The sequence below is a fragment of the Leptonychotes weddellii genome, chromosome 10 (assembly GCF_054177405.1).
Source record: "Leptonychotes weddellii isolate Sample4059 chromosome 10, ASM5417740v2, whole genome shotgun sequence".
NCBI classification, from domain to species: Eukaryota; Metazoa; Chordata; class Mammalia; order Carnivora; family Phocidae; genus Leptonychotes; species Leptonychotes weddellii.
In genome coordinates, this window is record NC_138378.1 from 90,488,432 (window position 1) to 90,507,662 (window position 19,231).

General features: G+C 47.9%; 1 protein-coding gene across 6 annotated transcripts in view; it reads right to left on the bottom strand.

The window, feature by feature from the left end:
* Positions 1 to 314: 314 nt before the first annotated feature.
* Positions 315 to 19,231, bottom strand: part of BCL2L11 (BCL2 like 11) — a 47,452-nt gene continuing 28,535 nt past the window's right edge. For 4 of the 6 annotated variants that reach the window (XM_031039117.2, XM_081796802.1, XM_031039118.2 and 1 more), the window contains 2 exons: positions 16,823 to 16,932; positions 315 to 4,728 (listed from right to left, as the gene is read on the bottom strand). In XM_031039117.2, the coding sequence (XP_030894977.1) occupies positions 4,630 to 4,728; positions 16,823 to 16,932 (209 nt within the window). In that variant the 3' untranslated portion in view covers positions 315 to 4,629. Of the gene's footprint in view, positions 4,729 to 13,670; positions 13,796 to 16,822; positions 16,933 to 19,231 lie in introns of all 6 variants that reach the window. The other 2 variants (XR_014138226.1, XM_081796801.1) reach the window with 2 other exon arrangements.

Genomic DNA, 19,231 nt, shown 5'->3' on the forward strand with positions numbered 1-19,231 from the left:
CTCTGCCCCATCATGAATCAATACAGAGCTGGCTCCAGTACCCCCCGCCCCCCACCTCCCAAGTGCTGAGTCATATCGGACTATGTGGGCAGAAAACTGCAGAAGGTCCTGCCAGCCACTTCAAAACTTTTAAGAGTGGTTTGCTTTTAAGTATGCTACACAGAGTCGTCTTCAAGCGAGAACTCCTAAAATCTACACGTAGGTAATGCGTCCTGTGACTGATAAAGGGCAGAGGTGTGGGTGTGTATATGTTCATATCTAACCAGCTGTCTCTCCACCACCGCTCTGTGAAACAAATCAAACAGCTCACCAAAACTAGTTGAAAGTTTTATTTATATAAACTTCATTAAGAACATAAAAGATTAAGTTTCTTAAAAAAAAAATCTGCAGTTATTTACAGCAGTATTGCACAAGTAAAGTGGCAATTACCCTGTCAAAATTCATCAGTGCAAAACACAAGGAAGCCAGGGAAATCGCAATACAAATGCTACATACGCTGGGTCCTAGGAAACAAGTTAGTGACGGTCCGTATACAGACAGATCAGTGCTATTTATAAATGTGTACCTGATGAGTTCTGATACAGTAACTAGTGGTCACAGAACCTGCACATACAACTTCGGAGAGCTTCTAAAGTCTTTTTCCCAAATAAAAGTAGTCAAGTTACCTAGCTGGGAGCTTGAGGATGCTTCTTGAATACAATGCCGTTGGGAGCAGGAGTCCCCTCTGCTGGTTTAGCGTCACGTGTGGACCCATCCCTGCACCCACTTGAGTGGGGAGTGGACCACACAGGCACCAGGCTAAATCAGCAGGGATGCTAGAACCATCTACTGACACGGGGCCACTAGGAGGTCTCTCTGAAGCTTCCACGAGCTTTCACATCTTAACATCTAGTCGAGTGGGACCCCCAACCTCTCTTGAAGCCAACAGAGAAGCAGAAGGAAGACAACCTGAAGCAGGCTGATCAAAGGTAGGGACCAAACAGCTCAGGGCTGGGGGTGGGGGTCTGTACAATTAGCTCCTGAAGACCATTAAGTCCACACCTCAAAGCACAGGACACAGCGGGTGGGGGATAATTTAACTACTCACCAGTTGCCAAAAAGTGGCATGAGGTGGTGTTCCTGACGTCCCTCTCAAGGCAGGAGCAACCTGGCTTACCTGTCCCTTCCTCTTGCCCTGACCAACTCCTGGCAGCACCCCCAAAAAGGGGCCCGTTTTTATTTCTCTGAACACTGAATTGTCAGGGATACATTTTCAATGGAAAAATCGGTCCCAACTGCCAATAATACATTAAAATAAAATTAAAATTAAGATATGGCCTGGCCTTCATAGAATTTGCTTCCACGAGAAGCTGGCTCTTTCGGAATAGAAAAGTCACCAGCTATTTCTTGTAGAATTTTGTGGCCGGCCATTTATGGTCTCTCACTGATGGCTCAACACCGACTTCATCATCAGGATAGCAAACCCCAAGAACTTAAACCCACGTGACCAGAACTACCAGGAACCAAAGCTGGAGGGCCAGCCTAGGGAAGAGCGTGGGGCTCATAGTCACCACCTCAGAGTTAAAGCAATGAATGGTACAGCAGGGGGCGGGGAGCAGGGAGGTCAACACTTTTCAGAACATAAGACATTAAATAAGCAGGAAATAAATATACAATATTTCTACAAGTTACAGCATTATGAAACAGTAGGACACATTACACAGAAAAAGAATCTACAATATGTACAATCCTCAATTCTGAAAAAGTTTAGTAAAAACAGTGATCTTTACTCATTTATGCTGTACAAAATTTTACAAGAAAGGTAAAAGAAACACAATTGCACACAGACATTTGGCTCAGTTGGTAAGTAAAATGTGACCTCCTAATCTAATAAATAGTCAAAATATATACAATATCAAGACGGGGAAACAGGAGAAAGTTATTCTCTATGGTGTACACTCTTTTTAATCAGAGGGAAGTTTTGCCTGGTTCCTCCGCAACCCCGAGAGCAGTTCTTGGCAAACTCACTTCTGGGCAGGAGTACAGGTAACTGGAAGAATTACTCATGGGATTCTTTTGCATGTGTTTATTGCATTTCTGTGATAAGTCACAGGACACTCTCTACAAACCTCATGGGAGAAGAGGTGGTCAAGGCACAAAACCCGCATTCAGTTTCCAAAAAGGGATCTAGTCTTTTTTTTTTTTTTTTTCCTACAAAAAGTCAAAGAAATACACACTAAAAAGTCAAGGTCTACCACAGTAGGCATACCTTCCGCAGGGAGGCATCATGATAAACAGATACGTACAGTACAGAGACATCCAGTCATCTCTCTTCAGTCCTGGTGCAACATCCTGCTCCTTAATACTACAAATTCATAGAATCTCTAATTTCCTCACAAGCTGCTTCCGCGGCCAGCCTGGACGCCAGGCGGCCACTGAGCCAGAGTTACGCCAGCACACAGCCCTCGGGCACCGCTCCCAGGGAGCCGCAGTATTGAAGAAACAGAGTAAAGTGCTCCAGTCAGAGAGACTGGCACTGAGCACAGAGATCCTGGGAGGGGAGAGGTGCCCAGAACCAAATACGTCTTTGGTGTGTGTGTGTGTGTGTCCAGCAGGTCCACCACCGCCTTACAACCGTGTGGACGTCATGACCCTACCAAGGGGTTCGAGACATGTCGGGAACACAGGCTGACACTCAACATAGCTTTAAAAATATTCAAGACCCCAACAAGATTGTGGGGGAAAAGAAAATCCTAAGAAAGGAAGAATATTTGGAATCAAATATCTCTACCTAAAGGAAAATGCGTATATGCTGTAGATATATATATATATATATATTTATATAGAATTATCAAGATACAAATGAATGGATTTCCCCACTTAACTTAATCACATGGAAACACTGGTCCTCTGTGGGCCCAAAGCAAAACAAGAGTTGTTGGCACTGCTGACTCGTTTGAAAAATCACGTTTATCTTTTAAAAAGCTATTTAATGATCTGAGGTTTCAAAATCTAGAAGAGTTACAGGCTTCACGAAATGATCTCTACTGCTCCTCTTTCACTGCTTCCTGATCTCTCTCGGGTCCCCCCAAATTGTTTAACTGCCTTTGAAATGTCAGACCAACTCATGGGCCCTCCATTTGCTGCACCCCTCCCAGGCAGGTGTGGAGAAAGAAAAGAGCGCGCCCAACAGAGGTGGATGCACCAAGGGTGGTTCAACACCACCCACGTGTCCCGAGAATAAGGGAACAAGACAGACCTCTGTCCGAAGGCTGAGAGGCCACTTCAGATTCGGGCTCCAATGCAGTATTTTTACGGCACGGCGGAAGGCAGAATTAAGCCTTCCTTTCAAAGTGGATTTGGGGGGGTGGGAAACCAAGTGTCAGGCATCAAAGGCCAGGTGAACCTGGAGTTGGATGAAAAGCCTGGATGCCCAGGAAACCGCCGCCTAAAGCCCCGCCCACAGCTCGTGCCAATTCCCACGAGGGCTGGAGCTCTGACACCTGCAGCCCAAAGGGCTCAGCTGTGAGGGGGCACGTTCCCCACCTGCGGCGCCTGCTGACAGTGCACCTGTGACCACGGGAGAGTCCGCAACCAGAGAAGCCCACAGCGCCGAGGGGCACAGTACCTGTCTGTGCTGTGACTGGTAGTCCTTCTTCAGAACACTTGTAAATGACAAGCCCATCAAAACCAGTGAAAACCAAAACCACGCACGTCCCAGGGAGGAAGCTACTGGCAGACAAGACCAACTGGGCCACAGATGCCACAGGCAGATCCTGACTCATGTTCTGACCCAATTCCCTTTCATCATGAGAATACACTGGACCAAATCTGTGCATCGGCCTCCAGACAGACCAGAGGAGCATCACAAAGGAGAAAAGGAAAAATACAAGAAAAGAGTTTTAAAATTTTGCCACAGATGCAACTGAATTTAAGGAGGTAAGTAAGTATTTACAAAACGGGAGTGGCATATCAATACAGGCTGACGACAGACTCTCTGCCCCTTTAATCAGTTTCGTTTCATAAGAACTTTTTTGGTATTAATAATGATTTAAAAAAAAGCATGTCAAAGAGCCAATGGCAGGGAAGGGAGGGGGCTATCTCATACCTCTCCCGTTTAAAAATTCTGTACAGTAATCTAAAAATAAACTAAGGCAGCTTTATCAATTAGCTGGCTCAGTTTCCACTGCAGAGTCTATATAATCCTCTGAGAGTAGGCAAAAGGTTCTTAAAATTTTAGTACAAAAGTCATTCATGAGTTGGTTAAAAAGTTTCCATTTCCTTTTTGAAAAACCTGTTCTTATTAAAGAAGGTGGAAGAAAACCCACACCACGTGTAAACACCATTCTTACATAAAATCTTGCTCCAAAGAACCATGATTTGTACTTTTTTTTTTTAAAAAAGAATCCTCCCTCATTTACATTCACAACAAACTTCCATTGGAAATTCTGCCATGTGGCGAACAGAAAGGTCAAGTCCACGTGCAGTGCGGCGTCCTCGGGAATGCGACGGCCGGCCTCCCTGCACGCCCTCTCAGGGAAGGAACCGCGGGCTGCATGGCAATGGCACCTCTCACACCGTGGTGCTGGGGCTTGTTGGTTTTAACAAGCGAAATGTCTGCACCCATCTGGCTCTGCAAGGAACCCGTCGTCACTGCAATCTCCACACCAGGCGGATGATGTAACGTAACAGTCGTAAGATAATCATTTGGGGGTGGGCTTCGGCTGCTTGGTAATTATTCAAAAAGACCTGAAACAACAATAGGAAAGCTTCTTAGTTTCTCAGCCCTCGTGTTATTTTTGGGTGGGGGACGCCTATATTTAAGGGAACCACCAATCCCATTTTCACAGCTATGAAGGGCACCCCTTTACAAGCGCTGCACCTTCCGAGCACGGGTCCTTCCCCCGAGACTGCGAGGCGGAAGTCCTTCCTACCTCCCCGACAGAGGGAGACGTCGCCACATAAGGAGCAGCATGCCAAATGATCTGCTTCTTTACAGAAACCCAAAGGATGCCTGGAACCGCAAAGACAATCCCTGAATCTCAGTTTGCCCCTCTAAAAAACACATGTATTCTCTCTATGGGCCATGGCATCATTGGCCAGAACCACCTCGATCAGGGGATGCTTCAGCCTGTGTGCAGGTGTGGAGGAAAGCCATCCCCCAAATCACTGGAGTCGGCGTCCCGTGGGAAGAGGTAGGGGTAGAGGGGACACAAGAGAGATGTGAAGGAACTGTCTCACAACCCAGGTTATTAACATTCAAATACGCGACTCCCCCGAGGGTGAATTTCTGATAGCTGTAGTTTACTTGAGAAACCAGCGATTTGGGGCAATTTGTCCTAAGAAGCTAAATCCAGTGGTGCACGGATGCACCACCGCGCCTCTGGCTGCTGGTGGGTGTATCCACTATATAAACACGGGTGGCTCAGCACTGAGTCCACGGTCACACACACAGGCGGGGTCCACCCCCACCCTCCCACCCCACTTGGGGAGCAAAGAACAGTGAAAAATTTTTAAAAAGGCCTCTTTGCTAGTGACCACCATGTTCATGACAAGAGGAGAAACTATTCAAAAGGCACTTGCTAGATTAAAGGCGTCCGAGGTCCTCAGGTCTTCCAGAGGGCCCACCTGTGAGTTCTCATCCATTCTGCAGGTGAGTGCGCTGTGTAAATCAGAGCAGCCAAAGGCGGCAAAGGAGCACACCTGCCTCTACGCCAGGAGCTACAACCCGTCTCACGGTTCCGGTCTGCAACCTACCCTCGTTAAGGTTGTTTCCTTAATGAGTCATCTATGCCCGAGACCAGTGCTCCGCTGTTCGGGGCTCTCCTTGAAGCCCCTTCTCAGTCGGGCAGGTGAGGCTTCCAACACAGCCCGGTGGAACCACGGGCCACGAGTGCGGCTGGGAACCGGCGTCCCCCATCACACACAAACACTGCACGCAGACACCAGCTGCGAGCGGAGCCCCTGCCTGTGACTGTTTACACGAGCTCGCAAGGACTTGTCTGACAGGACGGGATTGTGATAAGGCCCGGGCGTTTCCCGTTCTCCTTCCATAACCAGACTGGAGGAAATCGGCTTTCTGTAAGCGATTCCTGTAGAGGCGCTCCGTAACCACAGTCTGTGATTTTTATCTGTTTTACACACAAGATTGCTTTGTTTTGATTTAACTTTCAAAATTACTTTGCTTTTTCTGTGTGAGAATAATTTAGGGGAAGGTTAATTTTAGTTGAGACTAATATTAATAGGTTGAAAGAGGCTTATTCAAAATAAAACCACGACTTACTAAAATGAAGAAAGCGCACACGGGGCTAAGCAATCACTTCAAGGTGGGAAATCTCATGTCAGCCAGGTGTCACTACCAGCCTCAGTACGACCAGAGAATGCGGTCAAAGTGACACCAGTAAGGGGACAGGGCCACGTTAGGGACAGGTCCCAACTGCTTCCAGACCTGGCAGCGTCTGAGAGGAGACATCTCCCCCCAACCCTTTGCGGACATTGGGTGGACGGCGGTAGCTGGGACGCTGAAGAGTCTCATCACGAGACGAGTCTTTCCAAGTTTTTTAGGGTTCTGCCTGCATCCCAAACGTCAAGGATATGGGGGGTGTTCGAAGGAAGCCGGGGAGGGGGTGCAGGCCATGCAGGAAATTTTGGCAAAAGGAACACACCCGATCCCTGACAAACAAGAAAACGCTGCAAGTACTCAGGAAGGACAGTGGGAGGCCTGCCCTCTCAGGCAGCGCACATGACAACACGGCACACGCTTTTAAGCCAGCGAGAAACTGCTTTTGGACAACATTCAATGGAGGAAGCCATTACGACTGAACGCCAAGGCCACGCCAGTCCCGAAAACCCTTGACCACTGGCACAGCTCAGCGGGTGCGGCCCACAGCTCAGAAAGAGCTGCAGGACGGGCAGACTCGCTGCCCTCTAGCACCTGCAGCCGTCCGCGTCAGCTCACTCACAGAAGCACGCGGTAGGTGCCCGATGACGCCAGTGTGGGGCAGGCGGTACGAGGGTGGTGGTGGGTGAGGTCGGCCGGCCGGCCTCCAGCCGTCGGCGCTGAGCACACATCAGCGCAGCCAGCCGCAGGTCTCAATCTGGCCTCCGGCACTGTCAACACACACAGTTCTGTTGTTTAACCCCCCGTCTAATGTACTCTGTCACTGCAGCCCTAGCGAACGAATATACCCGTTCATGCTTAACGAACATTCTTGGTCCTTCCCTTTTTAAAAAAACACTTCTTAGATCAGACTTGTGTGACGCTGTTTTAATCTAACTCATAAAAGTACTTTAGGGAGATATATTAATGGGATGCATTTGGGTAAAGGAGATTTTAAAAAGAAAAACTGAATATGCTACTAAGTACAAACAATTCATGCATTAAGGTGATCTCTTTTGCTCACACACACACACACACACACACACACACACACACACACAATCACAAGTGCTTGAAGTGTAGGACCCCCTCCTGTTGGGTCTTTTTATCTCCATGGTCTAGCAGGAACAATATTCTTTGGGGTGATTGACTTTTATGGCCATCCCCTATGTCCAGAAGATGACTCCTTCAACATTCAGCTTTGTGTCTCCCTCCAGGAACCAACTCCGACAGTCCATGCTCCTCTCTGGGTCAGGGGCTCCCGCAGCCCCGAGGCCTGCTTGCACGGGACAGGGGGTGTGCTGGGGCCCGACTCTGAAGGCTGTGTCTGCACCCACTAGGCCTGGTGGGCAATACCTGTGTCTTCAGCAGCAAGTGCAGAACAGTGACGCACAGCCCAGCCCAAGGGCTACCGTGGGTGCCACCAACAGTGACAGCAGTCTGGAAGAAAGCCACTGCCACCGCCCTGCCTCTGGAATCAGGAGTCAAGTTCCCACTTTGCAGGCAAAGAACACCTACATATTCCAGTAAAATGGGAGGCCTGTGCCGAAGTGGAGTCAAGATGCGGAGGGGGCCTTCCTGTCGAAAGAAAAGCGCAATAGCATCTCTTTCTATGAACCTTACACTCTGGTGACGAAGAGCCATACAAATAAACAGGGTAACAGGACAACAGCAATGCACAGGTAAATAAGAGGCAGGGAGAGCAGCGCTTGCCAGAGAGGCAGTGGGGCCCCGGGAGAGCCAGGGCAGGAAGGCGCAGAGCTGGGACAGGCTTCCCTGGTGGACACTCAGGTACTCTTCCTGGAAGATCTGAAAAATATCCCTGGAGACAGTGTCAAGAGCATTCCGCAGGGAATCCCCAAACAGAGGACATGGGCTCAAGCTGGGTGGCAGCTGGGGATGGGGCTGTGCCAAAGGAACGCCCTTGAGCAGGTTCTGGGCAGACTTACCAGGAGCTGGGCCACTCTGAGCCACCGCGGCCCTGAAACACAGGACTCGGGCTGGGGCTCCCTCCGTCTGCAGCAGCCAAGAGGAGGGAGGATGACTGGATACAGCACCAGCCGCCACAGTGGTGTCTGCACAAGGACCACCTTCAACACTTGAGACGACCAACCAAGTATCAGAATTTAATTACTATTTTAATGCAAAAATAATCAGAGCAAGACATCCTCCCCTGCCCAATCCAGGGAAGCAGGTATGCAGATACAAAAAAAGACCCTGACCCAAGGCTGCCCAGAGAAATGGTCAGGGTAACCACCGCACACAGCTCTGGATCCAGGTCCACTCTCCTGCAGGCAGAGACGAGCCCAGCCTCTGAAAAGCCGCCCAAGATACACCAGGCCTTCAGACTTTGTGCGCCCTAGCCCGGGGTCCGCAAGAGTCACTCACTGCCACCACTCAATGAAATGACGTGCCAGACCCCTTTCCAGTCTTCACAACAATGCTGTGGGCCAGTATTGCTCTCCTCCACATTTCACAGATGAGGGGACAGACCAAGCTTGTGGACTCAAAATCAAGTCAACTCAGACTTCAGCATAGGGTAGAACACACAAGCTCACCAATCCACGCTCCAAAGGCTGGTCCAAACCCCACTGGGCCGAAGGACTCAGAAAGTACAACACATATACATTCGCATTACTCAAGGGAGCTTAACCATAAAAACACACAGATGGGCACAGTGCAAAAAACACAAAAGAGAGATCAGAAATGACATCAAGAAAGAGAGACTTACCCTGGGAACCTGAGATCTAATGCCAAAGAGCCAGAGTTTAGCTAAGAGTTTTCTGGCAGTCAAAGTAACCCGGGAAACGTGGCCCGATCTCCACCATTATATCCGAGAGCTCAATAGCAAATTCTAAGAGACAAACGAAAAAGCAAGGAATACCAACAGAACTCTGAGACACACAGAAATTTTTAAGCTAATTTCAACACTGAATATCTAAGAGGTCTTAAATTTTTTTTTCTCCCTTTTTAAAAGGATGTATCTTTGACTGGTAACATGTTAGAAGAGACGGAATTCGGGACTGTGAGACTCAGACAGGGAACGTCTGCGCCAGATCGGCAGGTGCGGACATGTCACGTGGGCGTCTGGATGTGCCTGCTTCCCCAGGGGCCGTCGCAGCATCTTCCGGGAACAGGGCTGGGTGTTGTTGCCGTAATCCAAGGTGACTGGGCTGGGGGGCGGGGAGCAGAGAGTGGCCCCAGCGATCCTGATGGAAGACCACCTCTACCCACTCATAACCCCCGTCAACCTAAATAGTGTTTTTCATGACAAGTGACAGAGATGAGAGAGGAAAAGGGCCTGCCCGTGTGGTGCATCTTTGGGAAGATGTGGGGGTCTCTCCACCTTGGCCCAGATTTTACAGCAGGTTTGAGAGCCCCCTGCCTTCAGGTGCCAGGCCGCTGCAGTGCTGCCCAGCTTCACTTTCTGCTCATCACCACGGCCGCGGGGGCATTTGCATACCTTGTGCCCAACTCATTAGGATGTCAACACAGCTGCGGAAAGGGTGCCAGGAGCCCCTCCCCCGGATGCGCTGCTCCCGCTCGCGGGGCAGGGGTGAGCTTCCCCGGCACCGGCCGAGCCACCGGAGCTGCCGCTGACCTGCCCAGGCCCTGCAGTCACAGGAAAATCCCATTTGCACGAATCCAGCTCTCCTTCGTTTTGATGCATCATTTCAAAGAAACTATTACAGTGCAGGCTTTCTGTAGAGCAAACAACCTCTTCCTTGGTTGACTTCCAGTCAGGCCCGTGTGCCTGGGTTTTCTTCCTGCAGGGCGGCACACCCCTCCACCAGGCAGATCTCTAACCCACTCGCCGGCCCTCAGACCCCCGACTGTCGCCTGGGAAGTGTGGCACTGCACGGTGACCACCCACAGAGAAGCCAGAGATGGTTCTTACAGCTCCCGGGTGGGTCGGGGCTCTATCAGACAGAATGCAAGCCTCAGAGCGAGAATACACCGTTCTGAAATGCCCCAGCCTCAGAGAAATGCTGATGAGATGTAATGCACTGTAACCACAACCCGAACCTCCCTGCTCTGGTTCAGCTGGGAGAAGTCTAGCGAAGGATGGTGAGAGACGCCTGCAGACGCACCTCATGCGCATCTTCATTTCCTCCTCCAGAGATTAAAAAACCCCAGTCAGACCTCTCTGAAGTCCCCCTCCGGGCACCTGCACCTCTGAACGGTTCTATGTGAGTGGCCCGGGTCCCCCCGCTGTGAGGCAGGCGTGCAGGTGTACCCACCTGCCACAGACGGATGGAGCATTGGCCCCAGGCAGCGTGCATGAACACCGCCGCGTCCAGGCCGATGCCCACCCAGCCATTGAAACACACCCCAGTGCCCCAGCCTCCTGTCTGCGTACACCCCGACACAGCATGCATCAGGAGGGCCCAACACAAGCAGGGTACTGAAAGACAAGTGAACCAAGTTAGCAGCATCTCTCTAAACTCCGAAGACCAACTGAGAAATGTTTCAATTATGGTTCAAAGAGACACCAGAATGATGGGCAAACGATGACAGCAACTTCTAGCTCCGTCCCTGAATGTTTCCCTGTGACCTTCGCCACATCCCTAGGAGATGGAGAGAAAATGGGGCTCCTAGAGGACATAATGGATGGACTCAGGATTCAAGGCCTCACCCCAAAGTTTTCACACCTGTCCACAAGCCCTACTTTCCCGTAAGATCATACTTTATCCCCAAGTCATGGAAAACCCTCGTTCAGAAAACCTGCCGTCCACAGTTGCCATTGGGATAAGCTGAACCATGTGCTGTCTCGAAGGTCTCAGGGAAAAACACAAAGGGCTGAACCCATAGGAAGGATGACTCTTGGATCACACAGGCTCCAGGGACTCCGTGATGGGGGGCACTGGAAGGCACTTAAAACCACAACACTGAACTACCTCCTTCAGCTCCAAGGGAAACACTCACTGAATCTTCAAATTGGATCACAGATCAATGACAGGCACTAATTCATTTAAGCTACTCACAACTGTTTTTGCTATGAAAACTGTCATTCTATCAAGTCATGGGCAACTCACCACCTCATGAGATAGGTCTAGTTTTAATGCGGCATTTCATATGCAGATTTTCCACTATTCTTTGCTCAGACAGTAAAAGAAAGTGGCTCATTTATTAAGCTTCTATGTTCAATTAATGAGGGCCTCAAAAGAATGTTGTCAGGGAACACATATCTCTGGGTTTATGTTCAGGTTATGCTATTCCCAAACAAGCTAGCTACCGATTAGATCTCTCCCTTGTACATTCTCTACAGAAGATTATCATTTATAAAACCAGGAATCAGACAGCACAGGGAATTCACATCGTAGGAAGGACAGCAGAGGGAGACTTCAAGTTCATGTATCGTATATGAAAATGCAAATGGGTGACACTTCCAGTAAACTTTTGTTTCCATCTAAACCGGTCTGCGAGCCACCTACCTCTCCCTCTCTACTTTGTCTGGTTTGGTGCTAAACTTCAGTTGGCCTGCAGTTCAGTCTACTCATGCCTGCACATGCCTGGGACAGAAGAGGTAGGAAGCAGGCAGTGTAAACAAAAGATACACTGTTTCTTGGGATCAAAACAATGAAAAGGTTTTCATTCACTTCTTGGCCCATCTAGAGGGTCTGATGTAGCTTCACGTGCTGCTGCTCACCCAGGCCACGGCCAGGACATCCCCAAGTCCCTGTCAACCAGAGCAAACTGTGCAACCTGACTACAAGGCCTGGGGGAGGCCACCAAAGGTAAACGATCACAGCCCTGGTAATGGGGGGGGGCGGGGGGAGCAGATGTGGGGTAGAGGATGGGTCTAATTACCCTAAGAGCACATGTTCTGATGTTCTGAAGGGCCCAGCACATGCTCCACAGACTTGGACTGCATCCTTGGCCCACGGTTAAGAATCCTATCCAAGTGGACACCAACCCCTGAGAACGGGTGGTAAGCACACAGTGTTCCAGGCCCCACCATTCAGCTACACACGAGCCACTCACCCTCTTCATAAAACAGAGATCTAGCGTCTCTGAGAAATCTTCTTCCCTACTAGCCCACTGACCTCCACGCTCCCCAGCATTCCCCGAGAGCCCAGGCACAGGAGGCTGGAAGGGTCAGGGCTGCGTGTGGGTGTAGGCCATTCAGCAACAGATGCCTTCTGGGAGCTCCACCACCTCCACGGGCCCTTGGGTTTTTTCTTGTGCCACGTTCTAGACGTGCCTGCACGACCGAGGCCCTTTAATGCTTAATGACAGGTGAAAATGCACCAGGGGGCTGCCACGGCCAGATCTGTGACAATCTGAGGATCAAAATAAGTACTCAAAATAATGCAGAGTAAGCCTGTTGAAATTAAACAGGGACCCGTGAATTTAGGCTGATTAATGGGATAAACATATACAATGGGGAAAGGAAGTTCTTCATCCTCTACACACACTTCTTTTCCATTTCAGATGGACACATGCTGACTTTAGAGTGGTAGGACCCACCTTTGACCAGAGTCAACATCACCAATAACAGGACAAATGGCCTCTGCGTGCCTCCCGAAGCAATGGATGGGAGAGGACACGATGTTGCCCCTGCATATTCCTGCCCAGAACACAAAACTGGAATCTCATCCCAAGGAGACATCAGACAAATCCAATTCAGGGAGACTCTCTAAGTGTCCTGACCCTTCAAAAATGTGAGGGTCACAAAGACGGAGGAATGGTTCCGAATTAATGGCATCAAAGCAATAAGACAACTAAATTTAACGCATGACTCTAAACTGGATCCTGGGCCAGAAAAAAACTTTTGTTTTGTTTTGTTTTTTTTTTTTGGCTACTATAAAGGACATTTTTGGCACAACTAGTAAAGTTTGGATGAAGTCCACAGATTACAAAACAGTACTGTCACACTGCTAATTTCCTGATTTTGAGAATTACACTGCGGTTATGTAAGTGAATATTCTCATTCTTAGGAAACACACACTGATGTATTTGAGGGTGAAAGAATATCACACCTGTCATTTATTCCCAAAGAGCTCAGAAAATGGTATGTGCACAGGTACAAAAGGGGGGGAACATTAAAGCAAATGTGGCAACACGGGAACCGTGGGGAACTCGGGTGGCAGGTAGAAGAGGGTTCTCTGTGCCATTCTTGCAACTTTTAGATGGAAGTCTGAGATTATTTCGAAACAGAAAGTTACAAAAATACGCCAGAGACTTGGAGCGGTCAGACTTACCAGACGGAGGGGGACACGGTCACTCTGCCCTGGCGGGGTCGTTTGGGGGCAAGTACATGGAGTCACAAAAGAAAAAGGGGAAACATGCACTGGGACTTTGCGCTCACCTGTGCCTCTCTCATCTCCTCCTTCAAGGGCTCAGACTCCACAGCTCCGTTTCATACGCTTCCCCACTGCCCTTAAGTGGACTGAACACATGACAACTATACGACACCTTCCTCTATTGCTCTAACTGAAAAAATGGGAAAATATCCTGTCAGGCTTCGCAAGGCTCATGGCAGTGAAAGACCAACACTTTAGAAAAGCTACTGTAATAGTATTAAGCAAATAAAGACACTCAATATTTACCATGCTGAAATCCATTATAAAGCAACCATCATAAAGCAAGGCGGGGGCTGTACACTGCTCAACAAGAAGTAACCCCCCCACCCCTCCCACCGTGAAGACGGCAGGTGATCTGAATGCCCGATTTTCTGCTACGGCCTCCCATTTCCTCCCCAGATTTCTACCCCCAATAAATGGACCGCCAGTGACACTGCAGACTCGGGATTATTTTTAACCAGCAATATCAAGACAGGTGTCTGTAGCTTTGGGGGTCACTGTGTCACTATCCAGAATCTGGTGTTTTGAACGGGTTATTTGCATAAAATCTGGAGAACATATTTGCCTTCATTACAGAAAAATCAGGTTATAACCTAGAGCCTGTCCCTACACCTCCCCCAATATCCCCAGCCTACTTAGGTAGCTAGAGTCCCTTAAATTATTAGTGACCGCATTTTGACACTGGTTCATTTTTTTTTTTAAAGAGATGCAAAATAAGATTTACAACCAGAAAATAGTGTGATCCTGCGATGAAATTAACTTACATTTATTTTACCAAAAGCACTGTGAACAAACAGGTTGCATCTCATTTGAACAGATAGATATGGCCATCTCCAATATCCTCTTAAACATTAAACTGTGAAATAACACTGGGAGAAGAGGAGGGGAGGAAGGATAGAACCTGCTAGACACTGTTCTCTCACCTCCCATGGACAGGCAAGGCAATGAAAACAACCCCACAGCTTGTGTCCCATTTGCACGTGACTAGAACTGTCCACCTCGTCGGCCTATGCTGTGCACCAACCCCCACGACACACCTGGCCCATGTCTTATCGCTGATCACACAGGCCACCATGGAGGTGCATCAACCAGGTCCATCTGGGCAGGCCCAGGGGGGAACCTTATAGAGTCACCAATAGCCTGTGTAAGTTTAAAGAGAAACTTATACATAGTATCCTTACAAGACATCTAGTCCCTCAGAGTGGAGCTGTGTGGGCTCTTGGTGTCCAGAGCTTCTGGACTCTGAAGGCATCAGGGCCCAATAGCCTCCTCTCTTGGGCGGCCCCCTCCACGTCAGATCTGGCCCAAGGACATCTATGAGCCCCTTCAAGACGCAGAAAGAGGAGGCCCCGCACGCTGGTCAGTTCGCTGCTTAGGCTCATCGTGAGAGGCCACTCTGCCATCTTTTCCTGCTGAATTACGGAATGCCCCCCAGAATCAGCCTGCCCTCTTCAGTCAGAATCAGCCTCCCTACCCCAGCATGAGGTCATCATGAATGCACTGGGGCCCTGCTTCTGACCAGTCCCTCCTGGTCCACCAAGAGGGGTCAAAGTCCAGTCACACACAGGAACACCAAAATCCCTTCAGGGAAACCAAGGCAAAGGAGCTGGGGATAGGGGGAGAGTAACTGTACTGGCAAATTACGAAACAATCAACCTTGCAAAAACAATTACTGTTTCAGAGCTAGGTTGGAAAGGAATTTATACACCGTAAATGGCAGATGTAGGATGCTGGATATTCTTGCCAGCTAAAGACGGCCATATAAGAAATTCCTAAACCCATTCATCAATGTGACCGTTCTCATTTAATAATAGAATCATACTACAGCACATTTCCCATCAAACACACACGCACGCACACGTGTGCACACATACAGACCCACAGCAAGGTATGAAGAGGATCCAATGTGAGTTTTCAGAGCATCCCTGGCTCCCTTACAGAGACCCTATACTGAAGGAATAAATGAAAGACCCTCTGCAAAATGGGAGGATGTCTCCATGTGTGTCTAAAAAAAGCTTGAAAGGCATTGCATGGACAGGAAAACAAGAAGGACTCAAAGCAATTAACAGGTAACATCCACTTACTTAGCAACAGCTAGCTAAAAAAGAGACCAGCGTTTAAAGCAGGACACAAACACTGGGGTATTCTAAGCATGACCTATCCTTCCAGAAAAAAAAAAAGGTTCAAAAAAAAAAGTCTTGAAGGGATACTTATATGAAGCTGTAACGTTCAGAAAAAAAAGAGCCAGAAGACCAGTAACACAGTAAGAAAGAATGACAGTAACAATTACAGCTTTTTCTACAAAATAAGATGTGTCTTCTTTTTGGATAAATCAACAGAAATAGCCTCATACTTGGTTGTTTGGAAAAATGTAAACAAGCCAAAATTACGTTCTATCACATCTTTGTTAGCGTACCCTTTACAGGAAGTACTCACATACGCTCATACCAGCCCTAACTCCCAGAGTTAAAGCCTACACATTTTGGAAGTCTTCCATGGGCAAAAGGTGTCCAAATGGTAGTGGCTATTGCCAATGGGCAAAACCAACAAAATACACTGTGTCTACAGAAGAAGACATAGGGTTGGTTTGTTTTTTTTTTAAATCAACAGCACACCTTAACATGTAAGTGGCAGTCAATTCAGGGTATAAAACTTTTATGCGCCAGATCCCAGACTCCTGGTTAATGGCCTCCTGACAGCATTCAAGGACAGCACCATGGACTGAAGGGGGTGGCTCTCCCGCTCTGCCCGTCAAACACTGCAGGACTACTGCTGGCATCGCCCCCCTGGGCTGAGTGAGGATGGAAATTTTAATAGGTCTTTACCTTTGACCCCAACTGCCCAAAAGGAATGCAGAAACCCTCTACACGGATTGAAAATTACGTTACTATTTATGTGGGAGTATGTCAAAGCAGGTCCATAACCCCTTTCTTAGCATGGATGTCCCTTTGCCACCTTGTACGATATCCTATTTAATTACCATGACTTAAATTCATCCATAAAACATTTTCAAATGGAAAATGGGAAAGGAGAAACAATGGTGGGTCACACACAGGTAATACCTCGCATTTCCATTATTACTAGTCACCTTAGGGAAAAAAAAAAATTGTGGGGAGGGGGAGGGTGTGAGGAGAAGGGGTAAATAAAACATCATTACCCTCCTTGGGTAATATGCATTAAATTCGTCTCCAATACGCCGCAACTCTTGTGCAATCCATATCTCCGGGCGTGTATCTGCAGGTACGGCCTGAGACCGCCTCATGGAAGCTGCATCAGAACAAACAGAACAAAAATCACATTGTTTTCCATAGAGCATTTAGCACGTTCTAGAAGCAAGCCCATCTCACACACTCTGTTTTGTTTTTGGAATCTCCCTCACTTCAGGACTCTGCACTACGTGATGGTGGTAGGGTCCTACCTCAATTTGGTTAAAGAGTGACGGATGAAGAACTGACTTTTTCAAAACCGGACACTCAGAATTGCAAACCTTAAAAACGTCCCGGCCAATTAATTACATGCTTCCATTTCAAAATAAACTAACACAAAAGTGGTACAATAAAGATGACCAAAAAAAAAAAAAAATTCATACTTGAAACAAATAGAACATAAAAATTCAGGTTGTCAGCAAAGTAACTACTCTGATCTTCACACAAGGCAGAATTCCTAGGGAAATTTCAAACATCACACAGGAGTTGGAGATGGAGTGGCTGTCCCATCTAATGCTATAGAATAAGGGAAAACCTGAGAATCAGCAGGCGACTTGAATGAGCTCGTTTCTACGGGAGCAGGTGCAGACACCGTCACTTACAAGTGCTACCCCATGGCCAAGTTAAGGCATACCTGTGTGTTTTGTCTCCGTATTAATGCGGCCCATAAAGGTGGGTTGGATTCAAGTCTGCAAGCCCCATATGGGGAGAGGAAATGTTTTGGGTGAAGGAGCAAACGCATTTTTGAAAGAAGAGGGAGATGTCCCTTTCCATTAAGCTGTCACTAACATTCACACCCAGTCCACTCATCCGTTTGTTGCTGAAACCATTTTTAAAAGCCATGTGAAGGGGAGCAAAACTGGGAGTTGTCAAAAGATCCCAAAAGGCACCAGGAAGATGGCATTCTCCACACTCAGGAGAGAATGGTTTGGCATTGTGGGCACGGGAAAACAGACGAGGTTCTTGGGCTTGTGACTTGTTAACTTACTGTTAAGCATGGGCACACTGTACTCACAATTAGACACACATGTTATGTTCTGACCACAGCAAAATATTTTAAAAACCTGCAATGATCAGATTTCGCAATACTATGCATATGGCTTTCTGTTTTGTATTTTTGCAAAAATATTTTGTATGTGGGGTTTCTGAATTTTATCGTTTTTGTTTTTTTTTAAAGATTTTATTATTTATTTGACAGAGAGAGACACAGCAAGAGAGGGAACACAAGCAGGGGGAGCAGCAGAGGGAGAGAGAGAAGCAGGCTCCCTGCTGAGCAGGGAGCCTGATGTGGGGCTCGATCCCAGGACCCTGGGATCATGACCTGAGCCGAAGGCAGACACTTAACTGACTGAGCCACCCAGGCGCCCGAATTTTATCATTTTAAGTAAAACTAATGTTGATTCATAGCTCTATAAAAGCACTTAAAAGCGCACTCTGAAAAAATAAACTGAGTTTTTACCAAGTCTTCTCAAAACTCTTGTCCTATCTTCTTTGCCCCCCAACCCCCACCCACAGGAATCCAACAATGACCCCACACAGAGAGGGAGTGCCTGAGAGAGGATGGGCACTGAGTGTGTGTGTGTATATGCGTGCACATGTATGTGCAAAGAAGAATGCACACGGATGCTCTCCAGAATTATCTGTGCTCTGTGAGTAAGCCAAGGGAAGATTCCTAAAGGAAGCCCTAGGGGAGAACGTGAAGGCTGACCACAGAGAAACTTCTAGGATAAGCCAGGCACGTCCCCTGAATACACCCCCCAACCACATAAAAATTACTTTGACTGTATCTTTGCCACACAAATAGTTTTATCATTACTCCATAAGAGCCTATTTTATTTTATTTTTTTTAAAGATTTTATTTATTTATTTGAGACAGAGAGAATGAGAGACAGAGAGCATGAGAGGGAGGAGGGTCAGAGGGAGAAGCAGACTCCCCGCTGAGCAGGGAGCCCGATGTGGGACTCGATCCCGCGACTCCAGGATCATGACCTGAGCCGAAGGCAGTCGCCTAACCAACTGAGCCACCCAGGCGCCCCCATAAGAGCCTATTTTAAATGGCTAAAACTGGCAGGAAACAAAATTTCAGGGTAGATGTGATGCCAGGTGGTGATATAATAGTTCACCTCCTTCTTTTGGGTTTGCAGCGCTTTAAAGATTTAGTCTGTCAGAGGTATCCAATCATTACTATTCTTTTTATACTATCAGCAATCAAGTGGTTTTTTTATCCCAACTTCAGAAGCTGTTAAAAAAAGTCAACTCACCCCTGAGAGAAAGGAAAGCTCTTTTCTTAGAATGCCTACTACACCTCAGAGCCTGAAGGTTTGGTGCGAGTCATTTCATACCATCCTGCTAACCGGCCC